Here is a 15,179-nt window from a genome sequence, read left to right on the forward strand (position 1 = left end):
CAAGACTTTTCAAAAAGCCCTTTTATTGAAGAGATTTTTGAAAGTTTTCTAGATTAAATTGGCAAAATGAGTTACAGTTACAGAGCAGGTATAAATGCTCTGTTAGGAATAGGTACGTTTCAAGATGGGTGACGATAAAAAGTCAGAGATAAAAAAAGGGATGTCTTTCATGGTAATTATTACATCTAAATAATGACTTGTGTAAAATCGCACTAAAGTTGAAGCAACAGTAGTGTTAGTCATACTGTAATGCAATTTATTATAAAATTGCAATGGCTGTTATATTTAGCTATTTTAGACAGAGGTCTCTGAAAATCGTCAGTTAATCCAGTTATGAAGTTTCCTTCCTTGTGAGCTGAAGTATTGATGATATTTCATTGAAGTCTGCTGCAACTTAATGCAAAAAATACGGCACAATTTATTACTCTTAAACGGAATTTAAACATTTACGCATTTTAAAGACGGTGGAAGTAAAATGTATATAAAACACGTAATCTTAAATAGATTATAATATAATCAGAGATTACAGTGAAGTTAAGAAAACGTCCAGAATAAATCGGTATAGATTTTAGGTGAGCAACAGTTTCTTACTGTAAAACAAATCAAGGAAATCCCAGCTGTATTAGATGATGTGGGTCATAATACCCCTAAATAATGATTTCTTTGAATCCTCCTGTGTTTAGGTAAACAAACCTGGGAAGATTTTCGTTACAAAATCCACTGAAATAACTAAAAACGAAATCTTAATCTCGAACTGAACTGCGCGCCTGTGCCGATCAAATTGTTGCTTTACGCATGAAATAAACACTAATAATGGAAGAGTATAAAATTGGTTTCCAATCAATATTAAAGCGTTAAAAATATTTTCTAAACCATCTCACAGTTTTATCCTCGTGCCACAATCGCTCAGTAAGAACGATCTGTCCTCGATGAACCACTGTGAATGAAGCGTAAAATTGTGCCCTCTCCGCCCCAGTGCCATCACTCATAGACTGCATTCATATCCAAATTACATTAATGTCATGTGTTAAGCCCCCTCCTCTGTTTTACTAACTTTTTTCTCTTCTTTCCCTGCTAATAAGCGGCCTGACCCTCTTGTCATCAGCAGAATCACTCGGGAGAGGTCCTGAAAGCCAGGAGATCTGCGTCCCATCCTCTTAGGACAGACGCGGTTTGTGTAACTCTGCTCCAACCTGAGGGGGAGTTTGGACTGTTTGGTCAACGACAGTGGTTCCTGGAAGAGATCTGAATCGTTTTATAACCAAACCCAGCTGTGCACTGGTGTCTGCGTGCATGTGTGTGTGTTGCATGAGGTAGAGGAAGAGGAGAGAGGAGGGGGGTGTCTGCGCTTCCCTTACTAAGACGGAGAGAGAGAGAGAAAGGGAAAAAAGTTTGGGTCTTTTTCTCCCCTTGACTCGTTTTAGAGGTATGAACGCCGAGCCGTGCGTCTCATACAGCGATATGACATCCATGGATTCATATTATAGCCCCTCTGCAGCGCCAGGTAGGGATCATCACCACCACACGGACCACTTTAGGACATTCCCAGCCTCTGACACCAAATACAGCCCCACTGCCTTCCTGCCCAACAAAGGTCAGGCGTACGGAGAAAAGTCCCGGAGCCCCTTCCAGCAGCAGCAACAGCAGCAGCAGGATTGCCAGTCATTGGATGCCGCCGCAGCTGGGCAAGACTCTTTCAGCAAATACCACCTCTTCATGCAGAGGTCTTCTTGCAAAACACCCCCTGAGGAGGGCAAACTGCACCAGGAGAGCGGACACAACGGAGGGATCATTCCGTGCTATGGTGAGTGCAGAAATATCCCTCAGGCTTCATCACAGGAGGTTTTTCTGTTTAATATAATATGTTTATCAATGCAGTTTTATTTTCATTTCTCATTCATGTGCAGGTGACTTTCAACATGTCAGTCAGTCATGACTGACATCGTGTTCCCACAAAATCCGCAAATACAGCACAAACTTTTGCGTAAAATGGCATCTTTGGTTTCATGAACGCAGCAGACCGAACTGTGAGATTTCAACCCTCTCTGACCCTGAACTATAAAAACATTTTCCATCTTGAGCACATTGGAAATCTTACCAAGACTGCACACGTCCATCGTGCGTAAAATCGTCACCAAACGTTCCCCGGGTCACCTCGGCTCCCACCGACACGAAGCAGCAGCGATGTGCGTAACGCAGTTAAGAAGAGCCATAATCTTCCCGACTATCAAATTGTCCCTTTGGTCATCAAAATTAAATTAGGGCGCTTTTAATGCGATAATCTGCATTACAATCCTTAATATCGGAGCTGAGTCGGACAATTGAATTAGCAGGTTTTCAGATGGCGCACACAGTGAGCTCCAAACTGATAATATTTTCATTTCATTGCGCTCCCTGATTGGCTCCAATTAGCTTTAATTGCGCAGGGCAGCGCTGTAATGAGGGAATGATGAGGGGGGAAATAAAACTTTGACCCTCGTTAGGCTGCCGGCCTCTTTAAAGAGGATTTAATTCGGATATTTTCCCTCACCAGAATGCATTTACCTCCAACATTAGGCTAAGTCAGCAACTTTAGAGAAATATACACATGAACTGTCATTCAAAAGAGGCAAAAGATGATGTTTGGTGCATTTAAAGGAGAAAAAAACATGTTTTAAACCTGATTATCCTTTACAGCAGGCGCCTGTTCACACAAAACACCCCCACATATACACAACCACACACACACACACCACAGCGGATGAACATTGGATATCCTAACTTTATCAGCCTAATCCACATCTAAATAAATATGCAGTGTTCAGGTAAAGGCCATCATTTAAAAGAGAAAATAAAGGGCTCAAGAAACCACGAAGAACAAAAAACGACGAAACAAAAGTGCACATGTAAGTGAGCAAAGGCCATTAAAATAACAATAATTTTGAACATTTTTTTTTTTTTTTTCACAAAATACATTTAACCTACACGCAGTTTTGAATTACTTTCATTTTCACGCTGTTTTTGGACACCGAAGTGGGTGACCTATTTTGTATTTAAGCTAGGTCTGTGTAAAATTAAATGTATAAAAATAGAGATAGCGTAACCTGGTTTTAAATAAAGTCACAAAACTCGAGAGCTTTTTCACCCTTTGACCGTCTCTGTGTCTCTCCCTTTTCTCTCAATATGCTTTTAATTTTAAATATTGTCATGGAAAATTAAAATCTGCACAACAAGGCCAAACAGAGAGATAAATAAGCCGCTTTGTCGTAGCCTTTTGTTAGTCGATCAGATCAATAGGCCTAGCGACAGGTTCAAACTATATATTCCACCTAGCAGCGGAAAGTTGGCTAAATTAGCTTGTGCACGAACGTCCAACCCCCTTTATGAAAATCATGTTTTAAAACAAGCGGAAAAACATCGAAAAATCTCAATTTTCATCCCTTACAATGGCCAAAATGGTTTTAAAATTGCGTTAAGAAAAGGAGAAAAAAGGAGAAAATGGAATTGGTCTCGTGGCTTTGACGCATGACGCCATCACTCCTTTCTCCTTGATGTGCACGCGCAACTTGTCCCTCGGCATTATCCTGAAATGTTCGTTGGAAACTTTCTGACACTTTCTGGATATCAGCCGGCAGGAAATTAAAAATGGCTCTTAACAGTCAAGAACAGAGATCAGTCTTTTTTAAAAACACATCCTGGTCGTCTATAATGGCTGTTTAGTTTTTATTACCCATTAACCCTGACATAATCCGTTAAATCTACGTTTTATTTTATGCTGCAAGTTATTAATCTTACGAATGATTCAAAATTCAGGCTCTCATTAAAACATCACTCATTTATAATATACCAATTTATAAGGATTTTTGTCGACTAAAGTTTAACCTTGAGATGAAAATTTTGATGACCCATAATTCAAAGTTGTCCGCTGGTTTCCCTCAGGCTGTCAGGCTAACGAACAAAGCTTTGAACATTGTGACCGGATTCACAGTGAAGAGGTAGGAAAAAAACCTCTCAGCGTTTAGACAAGAGCAGCTCTGCATTAATCCAATTCAGATGTCAGCTTCTCTCTTTGACTGGGTTCTCCTGCAGTCACTGCGGGACCCTCAGAGACTAAATGTCTTTTAGACTGGTAAAAGGAAAGGTTTGTATTCCTAATCTTAGCATCATTTTTAAGATGCACATAAAAATAAAACTTGTACTGATGTGAAAAATCTGCAGAGATTTAAAAGAAATTGACTGACAAAGTTGGATGTTGCACATTGGAGTGAACCATCTTTCCACTGACTTTCCACCCCTGACTGACTGAAGATTATATTGCAGTAAAATACACTGAACTCACAAGCCAAGCAGAAATATAATGATTCCTGATGCGTTTATTGGAACATCTTTCTCTATCTTACTCCCGGCCTCATCTCTTTTATCAAACACAATGAAGAGGGGCCTCAAATTGTCTTGTTGTTCTTTGTGGCTTGATGCAGTCAGTCAAAGGTGATGTGATGACTGCTCTCAGAGCAGCCAAATACAGCTGAGACTTTACTTTCTGGAAAAGAGCATGTCTGACTAATATACTTAACCACACTGTAAATACATGTTTAAAGTTTTTAAATCAGCACATTGCCAATCATGTAGTTACATCAAATCAGGATGGATACTCCTAGAGGATAGACAACACTCAGCTCAGCAGAGACTGAAAATGCGAAGATAATAAGATGTAGGCTGATCAGTGTCATGTAAAGTTGGAGAAGTCTAAAAATTAAACAAAAAAGAAAATAAAGGTGCTCGGATACATTTCGTTAAAATAAAAACCCTGCATTCTTTGGTGAAAATATGGAAATATGCACAAAAGATGAAGCAAAAAGCACTGCATCTTTAAAGATGTAGAAAAAAAACATGATCAAAACCTTACAAAAAAATACAAAACCAAAAATTGTTAGTGCAATTTGTGAGAATTAGAGGTGCGTACTGATACTGAATTATTTAAGTGACACATGCAATTGACTACTGAACTCTGAAATACTTTGGTGAAATTTAATCTTTACATACTTTAAGGTGATCACATTTTGTCTATAACCCAACTGCAACTTTCTCATTTGGAAACTAGGCGTCACATACATACAGTGAAGTAAAAATTACATCTTTTATATTATTGTAAAGAATTTAAGTATAAAATGGATTCCTACGTCACATAAATACAGAATTCGTATTTTCAAAAAGTCGCGTATCAGTATCAAAATAAAACGATTGACTTTAGAGGGGATTTCTTTGTTTAGATATTAGGGCCCTAAGGATGATTCAACCAGTCTCTTGATGGTCTTAAAGCAGGCCCCTCCTAGTCTTTGTGATCATTTAGAGACACTACTCTTCTTCGTTTGATGTGTCCGTGTCTTCTCTCTGTGTCTGAGGGGTGCTGACCTTTAGCTCGGCTTCCTGCCCTCGTCTGTTTGGAGAGTGGGCCGAGCCTCCCTGCATGCACACAGCAGAGAGAATCCATTGGAAACCCCCTGTTTAAAGTATCTGATGTAAAAGCAGAACACAGTGCAACATTTGGGATCCAGTTTTACACAGTAAACATTTAACACCAGCAAGGCTAGGCATGGTGCTGTGGTGTCACACGGCTCTTAAAATGTAGGCCTAATTATTGTGGGATTTTGACACTGTTTTGTCTTTTATAGCAAATCATTCAACAGGATAATGACACATTTGCAAAAGTAACACACTACTAATGTGAATACACTTCAGACTGCCACTAGTGCAACTTTATAGCAGAAATTATTCATTTGCTGAAGTGAGATTTTCCTTTAGCTGTGCAGCTCTACAAGTCTAAATATTTCCAGAAAAGTCTCAATACAGTCATCTGCAAATTCAGCTGATTGCACTGCATTGTTTGTTTTTGTCACTCCCATCCCATGCCTTTTTCTCCCTCTCCATTTTTTAACCAGTACAACCATTTTAGCTTATCCTTATGGTCGTCTGGGCTGATTGGTTAAAGCAGGGAGTAATGGGAACCAGCCACACAGTCCAGACGAACGAGACACACTTCCACCAGTCAGTGACATGAGTGGAGGTGACAAGGACTCGGGATCATTTTACCTTTTAGCTTAAAGTCTGGCGCAGCAATTTACATTAGGCTCAGTTTGCATGGCTGAGAGAGAGAGAGAGAGAGACTTTTGTCACTAAATCATGTAAACTGAACACAAGAACGAGCATGAGTGACTGAATCAAGGTGACAGAGAGGGTTAGATTCAGATCTTTTACACAACTTCTTCCACTTTACTCACTTCATTTTACATGGACTGATTTAAATCTCCAAATTCTATTTTCTTTGCAAGACTGAATCATTTTTGTCACCTCTAAACAGCCATGACCAACATTTTTTAGGTAAAACAGATTTTTCCAAGGTACCCACTTCAGTTATGTTGAGAGAAAAGTCAGATCTTTAAATGCAGTGTAGTTTCTACTTTGAAAGGCCATAAAATATTTGTTAAAGGGCTGAAAAAAAATCACAAATTTTGTTGTTATTGTCATATGACCATTTGCAAAATAAAATTGGAAATGGCTGAAATTACTGCAGTAAATCAGAAAAAAAAATAATATAAATCAAGTAATGCTGGCTTATCTTTAAATCTAATTACAGCACTGTCAGAAGAAGCTTAAGCTAGCTATCTGCTATCCTCAGAGGTATTGGTGGCGATTCAATGGTGAATGATGACCACAATTTAGTTTGATTCATACAATGCACTGCATTATATTCTCACAATATTAAACAACTCAAATGCAAATAGCATATTTCTCTCATACTGATTGGCTGGTTTCTGGGTCTTTCTTACATGTATTTGTTTTTGGTTTTGCGATAATAATCAACCTTACATCTCAAAACATGTTCAAGTTTTAAGATGCAAAAAAATACATACATTCTTTGGCTTAAAATGCATTCTTATAAAACAAGACACGTTATATATGGTTAGCATTCTACTTATTACTTTCTTTAATATTATATGTGTACTCATTGGATGCATGCATCTGCAGTATGACTGCATTAATAGGAACAAGGAGAACTTTAAAGTTTTATGATTGGCCAGTATTTCTTTAACCTGCTCTATTTCATTAATGGTAATTAGCATGAAGCTAGTACAAGCAGTTGGTGTATGATTATATAGTTACACAAGGTTAACGTTATTTTTACACATACTTGAGTCTGATAGGGATTATTGCAAAGCAACTTCTGACTTTTTGTGCTTTAAAAAATCTTATTTTCAGTCCCTGGATTCTTAAAAGAAAGTGCATTGTTCTATGAGTTTCCCAGCAAAGCAGTTACAATTCTATGTGCATGCACACCAACATGCACTCAAGCAACTTTTCCCGCTGCGATGGCATGCTTCGATGTTTAGGCGAGATAATTAAAAATGTAAGATGAAGTTTTTTTTGTGTTTTGCTCAGAGATGTGAGGGAAAGAAGCATTCTGAGGAGGTCTGCAGGGAGGCAGAGTCACAGAGGGGCGACGGCATTTGTGAGCGGTGATTTATCAGTCTGAGGCTTTATGGATTCTTTTTTTTCACAGACTGTGAATTTTGCACAGCCTGCTGAGACGGTTCCTCACCCTGCGCAGTCAGCAGAGTTCAATTTCAAAGCGAACAGCTACCTATCACACGATCACTAGAGAACGCTTTATATAAAGAAAAAGAAGTAATGTGCTGTTTGTGCTGAGGTTCTGTCTGTGAGACGGATCAACTGTTTCAGTGACTAAAATATGAATGGTGTGTAGATAATGTGTGGGCATTGTTTCAGTATTCCTGTTGATGAATTCACCTGACAACAAAGCAAACAGGCACAGTGGGAAGCTTATTATAGTTCAGTTATCTGTACTTCTAAAAGAGACAGGGTTGGATTTCAAAGAACAGACAACCACACGGCCATCGATGGTATGAAAAAGTATGAAGAACTTTTACTTAAAGCTTTTTTTTCATCCGTACAATAATGTGCTGAATGGCAGAGCGAAAACAAAAGGGTTGGGCCTTCATGACTGGGCCTTCTGTCACCTGAATTTGTGACTCAAATTAATTTTATGAAACTTTATAAAGTGTTTAAGTGCTCAGCTTCATGACCTACAACTTTTTTTTGGTTTACTCAGTTTTCATACTGTAATTTTTCTATGCACATAACCTCAAAGCAGACACTAAGAGTCAGTGGACAGTGATGCACTGACAGAGGCTAAGTACAGAGTAACTAATGGACAAAACACATTACTTTTAATAAAGATTATGTAAACACTTCACCCCTCTCCACCCCCCATCCAGACACACACACATTGATACATAACAAACTTCATGACCTAAGTACTTAAGTATTGATGGCAATTTTTTTTCACTAAATTATAGAAAATCAACTGGCCGTGTAAATGCAAAGCATTAAGACAAAGCTTTTTTTTTAAACAATTGATCTTTACACTTAAGTAAAATATTATAAGTTATTTTATTGCATCATTTATTCGGGGGCTTAGTTTTATTGAGAATATGTTACGTTGTTTTAAGATGACAGCTCTTAACTGCTTGACAGGCTTTTGTTGACACTGGATTGTGAGAACCGATCACAGACTAATTTTACACTGTGATTTTAAAATAAAATGTTTTTATAAGGGGCAACCCCATCAATGCCCTGGCCGATTACTGATGCAGATATCTGGCATTTAGCTGATTATTATCAGCATTTTATTTCCCTGATAACACTTTTTGACTCTTGCTTGATGTCACACAACTACCAGCCAATCAGCACTGAGGCCTGGGTGGGCCTGTACGGCATTACTTCCTGTTTCCTGCTGCTACAGTGTGGCTTTGTGCTGTTTCTCATGTTGACAGAGCTAGTGCTAAATTGTTTATTTTCCTTAATTTTTCAACATGCAGTTTTACTTTTGCCACATTAAGTACATTTTATTTGTCATGACAAATGCATATCGGTTTTAAATATCATCGGTCACATGCACCACAAATAATCGGTATTGATATCGGCCCTGAGAAACCAATTTCAGCTGACCCTTAGTTTTGATGCCTTTTGATGGGGATTGTGATGCAAGGATTGATGAGCCTGTAATGCCAGACATTTTTTTGTGAAAATGGAAAACTGTTATCTCATCTTAACTAAAGCGGGGTACACACATAAAGATAATCAGGCTGTTTTTATGTCTTATAAGATTATCCTAAAAGATTATCCTGTGGTCTAAGGTGTGTTAAGAGTGAATTTGTCTTGATAATCGGCTCCAAAAACGGTAGGGGCAGACAATCATAAATATTGAACTTGTTCAATATTTACGACCAAAAATCTTTTTGTGTGGGGAAAGCCGACGACTCCCGATTCATGACTCCGTGGATCGTGATGTGTAAGGGAATGTAGCCAATCAAGAAGCAAGCTGACTGAGGAACAAGGAAGCAGGCGTAAATAAAAACAAGCATGGCTGACCTGCTGAAGCATCATAAAGTTCGGTGTACTCCTGTTCCTGTGGTACTAGGCTAATAACACCAGCAATTAGCTTCATTTGACAACAACTCCCCTCTAGCTCGCCCAGTAGACTATAAAGTCCGTGTTCGTGCTGTCGCCAGGATTTTCTCTACATTCTTTTCTTTTTTTTAGTTCGTGATTTTCCATTAAAAATAGTCCCAAGAACACTATCATTCCCTCTTCTTGTGTGTCCTCTTCCATGTTGCATGTTGTGTTGTCCTGTTGTTGCTATGTTTCTTCTTCTTTTTTGTTAGATCACGTGAGATCACGCGATTTCTGGCTTGGAGGAAGAGATTCTAGATCGGTGGTGGGACAGAATCATGATGTGTGTGGTGTGCTGTGTTGGGATTAGTTGAGCACACCATACAGAGTACAATCAAAACTGTTCAATGCCTGATTTTTTATCTTCATGTGTGGGGTCTCTAACAGATAAAAAATCTCTTAAGATTAGAAAATCCTTATGTGTGTATCCACTTAATAAAATGAGCTTTCCTTTAAGGAGGAATCCTACAGCTGATTTTTGGGCGCTGTCATAATTGCAGTGGCAAACTGCCTGCTGACAATTACAGCAGTGGGGATAGCTGGACAGTGTCTGATAAAGTGACTTCACCAGACAATTTTAAATTGTATCATAAACCGACACTTATCATTTGTAATGAAGTGCTGCTTAATATTTATATATATATATAATGCTATTCAACTGACAATGAATTTGATAGTTTCATTTAATCATTACAGAACAGTTTATGACAAATACACTCTTATAAATGTTGATTACATACACATTTCTTTAATTTTTTGCTTTCATAATTGATCTGTAATGATTACATGCAGCTCTAACATGATCATTTTATGAATCTCCCAATAAAGAACAATAAAATGTCATCTACAAATCCCTCAGAGAAGCCAAAACAAACATACTATTCTTGATCGACTTCTGAGGAATATCTTAGTCCTCTGTACACTTAGTGAGTTGGTGTAAATGTCCCTCTCTTTACATAGGTAAAGCCTTATGAACTTTGCACTCCTGTTTTTTCCAAAACTAAATTTTGGTATGGCTGAATAAGCAGCTAAGAACTCCATGAGTTATATAAATTAGCAAGTAACATACTAAGTAGAAACACATATTATCATCAGCATGATATGGTATTGGCTGATAGCAGCTAAAAAAAAGTTAAATATCAGAATAGGCCGATATTTACAGCTGATATATCAGTTCAATATTTTCAGTGCCAACAGCAACTTAGTTAGCTTTTAGGTTTGACGAGCAGATCTACACAGCTGAAGTCTTTTCTTACACTTTCAAGTGTGATTTAAGGACTGAAATTTATCTTATTTATCCTTAAACTTTAAATTGTGTGTTTTAAGGATAGAAGTTTTAAGCCTGAATACATTTAAGTATCTTTATATTAAATCTATTAAGATATTGACCAAAATTAAATTTGTAAATATCAGAATATTGGCAAAAATCCAACATTGAGCATCCCTAATCACTGTAGATTATAACAGTTCTCTGAGCACCAGTATGCATATATTAGTGATTTTACTCTTACATCAATCTTCAGTTGGTGATTTGTTTCCCATCATGCTTTACTTCTCATGTTACATGACTAACATCATTCAGCCATAGCTGACTGTACATCTGCGTAAGCCTGCATCTGTGTCTGCAGCCAACAAAAGCTTCAGATTTATCCACCATCTAAAGCTCAATTCTTCATCCCAGTTCCTATTTTAGGTCATCAAAACAAACCCCCAAAACATTTTAAAATAAATATTCTGCTCATACATTTCCTTTTTGTCATTTAGTTTGACAAAGTCAGCTTTCTCTTTAGCTTTCCAATCCGTCTCTGCTGTTTATGTTTCCCTCTGTTTCGGATATTTCTGCTTCAGTTTGAGCAACATGTTGTTAATCTCAGTCAGTCGCCGTGTGGAGTGTAATTTATAGTGTTTCCTCTTAACACGGGGAGCTGACCCCAGTCCTCCCAGTCAATAAAGAAGCTGGGAAGGTGCCCTGTCGCTTTACAGCCAGTTAAATTACACTTTGAAGTTTTGCCCCCTCGTTTTCGACTGTGAACTAATAGCTGCCCGCACCGAACGCCTGACCTTCAACAACGTCACTCTGGTGCTTATTTCCACATGGGAAGAGCCTCTATAAATTAAAAATGAGGCGCGGTGGAAGCCTTAAATCACTCCTTGTTTTGATTTTGATGTCACTGCCAACAGTGACACACTGCGCTGTAAAAATAAGTAGAAACAGTTTAATAGGTAGTGTGTGAAAGTGTAGACTTTTATACAAACTGCTGTGTTGATCTTCAGTAGGTGTTGAACATATTTTGATGAGTTAAGTGTAAATGACTGCTCAGCTTGTTCTGAATACCTTTTGTGCATTTGAACTTTCTCTTTAAATCAGACTTTCCTCTAAAATGAGCAGAGAAACTGAAACAGATGCTGACTGCTGGATGCACTGCAGTGAAAATAGAACATTCTGTGGTTGCAGCTCAAAACATTTTTCATAGCATATTTATGCAAAAAGACAAAGACAAATAGAAAGACTTCATTAAACTTATAGTACTGGTAAAGTAGAAGGTTGCTGGTGTTAGCTAAACTGAACAATTTTGGGCTGCAGTGTAAGTTTTCTACAGTGGTTATATCCTGACAGGCATTGTTTGCTGTAAGACTTTCCTGCGTCCTCCATACACATGGCAACCTGCAGGAGAGCCCACTGCTGTTCACCTTGGGCAGCTCCAGCAGAGACAGTATGAAAAATAAGCAGGAGACTGTCACAATATCCCACCCCTGACAAAAAAACACCAGTGACATGTGATCTAAACAACAGCCTTTGATCGGAGAGAGGCCTCATGCTTTCAAACAGCCTGACAGCCCTCGCCTGATGGGGACTGTGGGTGCAGGCCAGGGAACTATGATGAAGAATACAGAGTATTTATGCTGGATTATGGGCATTTACTCCCATCAAACCTTAAAGTACATGTTTGTCAGAGACAGTGAGGCAGAGTTGTAGGCTGAACCCACAGATAGTCTGCCTCAAGAACATGGATCCTCAGTCAACAACCCTGAAGCGTAAAGGTACATCTAAAAAAAATTGAATATCATGAAAAGTTCAATATTTTTTTTCATTCATTTCAGAGAGTGAAACTCATATACTATATAGACTCATTACACATAGAATGAAATACTTCAAGCATTTATTTCTTTCAAATGTTGATGATTATGGCTTACAGATAATGAAAACCCAAAAACCAGTGTCTCAGAAAATTAGAATTTTAGAAAATTAGAATATTACATTATTATATTACAATATTACAATATGACATTACACAGATCAACAAAAAAAGGATATTTTTAACAGAAATGACAGGCTTCTGAAAAGTATGTTCATTTCTATGCACTCAATACTTGGTTGGGCCTCTTTTGCATGAATTATTGCATCAGTACAGCGTGGCATGGAGGCGATCAGCCTGTGGCATTGCTCAGGTGTAATGGAAGCCCAGGTTGCTTTGAGAGCTGCCTTCAGGTCATTTGCATTGTTGGTTCTGGTGTCTCTCATCTTCCTCTTGACAATACCCCATAGATTCTCTATGGGGTTCAGGTCAGGCCAGTTTGCTGGCCAATCAAGCACAGTAACACCATGGTCATTGAACCAGCTTTTGGTACCTTTGGCAGTGTGGGCACGTGCCCAGTGAGTCCTGCTGGAAAATGAAATCAGCATCTCCACAAAGCTTGTCAGCAGGAGGAAGCATGAAGTGCTCTAAAATTTCCTGGTAGATGGCTGCATTGACTGTGGACTTCAGAAAACCCAGTGGACCAACACAAGCAGATGCCATGGCAGCCCAAATCATCACTGACAGTGTCCATTTGTGCATAGTGGCTCTTGACACGCTGACTCCAGCCTCAGTCCACTCCTTGTGAAGCTCCCCCAAATTCTTGAATGGATTTGGCTTGACAATCCTCTCAAGGCTGCAGTTATCCCTTATGCTGGTACACCTTTTCCTACCACGCTTGTTCCTTCCACTCAACTTTCTATGAATATGCTTGGATACAGCACTCTGAACAACCAGCTTCTTTAGCAATGACCTTTTGTGGCTTACCCTCCTTGTCGAGGGTGTCACTGACTGTCTTCTGGACATCTGTCAAGTCTGCAGTCTTCCCCATGATTGTGTAGCCGACCGACCCAGACTGAGAGACCATTTAAAGGCTCAGGAAACCTTTGCAGGTGTTTTGAGTTAATTAGCTAATTAAGGTATGACACCATGACTCTCCAATATTGAACTTTTTCACAATATTCTAATTTTCTGAGACACTGAATTTTGGGTTTTCATTTTCTGTAAGCCTTAATCATCAACATTTAAAGAAATAAAGGCTTGAAATATTTCACACTATGTGTAATGAGTCTATATAATATATGGGTTTCACTTTCTGAAATGAGTGACAAAAAAATTGAACTTTTCATGATATTCTAATTTTTTGAGATGTACCTGTAATCTGTCAGAGATGTAATGTATAAATAATAAACTAGAATGGCCGTCTGAGGCGGCAGATGTGGCAGACCCACGCCTAAGCAGCGCCACCAAGGAACTTACGCTCCCATTGATTAATATGGTGATCAAAATTTTGAAGTCCGAGAAAAAAACAACGGGTGCATGGATCATCACCAAAATCTAATCGATTCTTCCCTGTCACTATCCCAATATTTCCTGAAAGTTTGGTGAAGATCCGACTTTCTGTTCTCGATTTATCTTGTACACATACAAACAAAGAAACAAACAAAGATACGGAACCCTTTACATAACACCCTGCCAATTTCATTGCCGTGGGTAACAATGCAGACTAAATAACAACACAGGGTTTACTCTCCTCTTTCTAGGATGATTTAATCAGTACAGCAACTTCAGCTGACAAATGATTTCTGAAAACACAGATCTCATGTGCTTTGCTTGAGAGGGAATGAAAGGAAAGGAAGGCCTTGTGGTCATTACTAGACCTCAACATCAAACCTCAGTACAACTTTGGCATCATCAAAAATGTGTTAATGACATTCAACTTGGATTAATAAAAAGCATTACTTACAGTAACAACAGTTTCACCTGATTATAAGAACTGTCCAGAGTCCTTAACAGGTTATGAAGCAGACAAATTAATTCTGATGTTTTGCTTGGAATTACACAAACAATAACATATAGTACTGAAAAACAATTAGTGTTAAGTTGCATGCTGCCCTAAGCATTTTTTCTATGTTTTTACAGTTTTCATTGCAAAGATTCTTAATTCTACTTCTATAATTGACTGTTACAAAAATCTGGATCTATTGAAAGCACTTCCTACATATGGCTTTAACGAATCACCCTGAAGTTAAGTAGTACTACATAAATACAAACCCAAAGCTAGTCAGAGGAGCTTACACATCAGTACTATAACTTCAGGATCTTATGTCACAAGTTTCAAAATAAACCCCTCCCTTGCCATCAGGGCTTAATAAATCAGTAAATGTATCACATAATGTTATCTCTCAGACACATGATGATGTCTGATGACCAGATTGTGAACTACAGTTATATTTAGGGTTATCCTAATCACCATTTTTGGCCTCCAATCCAGATCTGATTTTCTAATTTTGACCATCTACTGATTCTGAGTCCCAATCCATAACTCATATTTGCCTAGATAGAGTTCAGTGGTTTTTGTTTACAAAAATA

At 38.3% G+C, this 15,179-nt stretch overlaps 1 protein-coding gene across 1 annotated transcript in view; it reads left to right on the forward strand.

Annotated features, from left to right (window-relative positions):
• The first annotated feature begins 1,428 nt into the window (after window positions 1–1,428).
• alx4a (ALX homeobox 4a) overlaps window positions 1,429–15,179 on the forward strand; it is a 28,494-nt gene continuing 14,743 nt past the window's right edge. The window contains exon 1 of the mRNA XM_041792280.1: window positions 1,429–1,804. Within this exon, the coding sequence (XP_041648214.1) occupies window positions 1,429–1,804 (376 nt within the window). The remainder of the gene's footprint in view (window positions 1,805–15,179) is intronic.

The sequence above is a fragment of the Cheilinus undulatus genome, linkage group 1 (assembly GCF_018320785.1).
Source record: "Cheilinus undulatus linkage group 1, ASM1832078v1, whole genome shotgun sequence".
Lineage (NCBI taxonomy): Eukaryota > Metazoa > Chordata > Actinopteri > Labriformes > Labridae > Cheilinus > Cheilinus undulatus.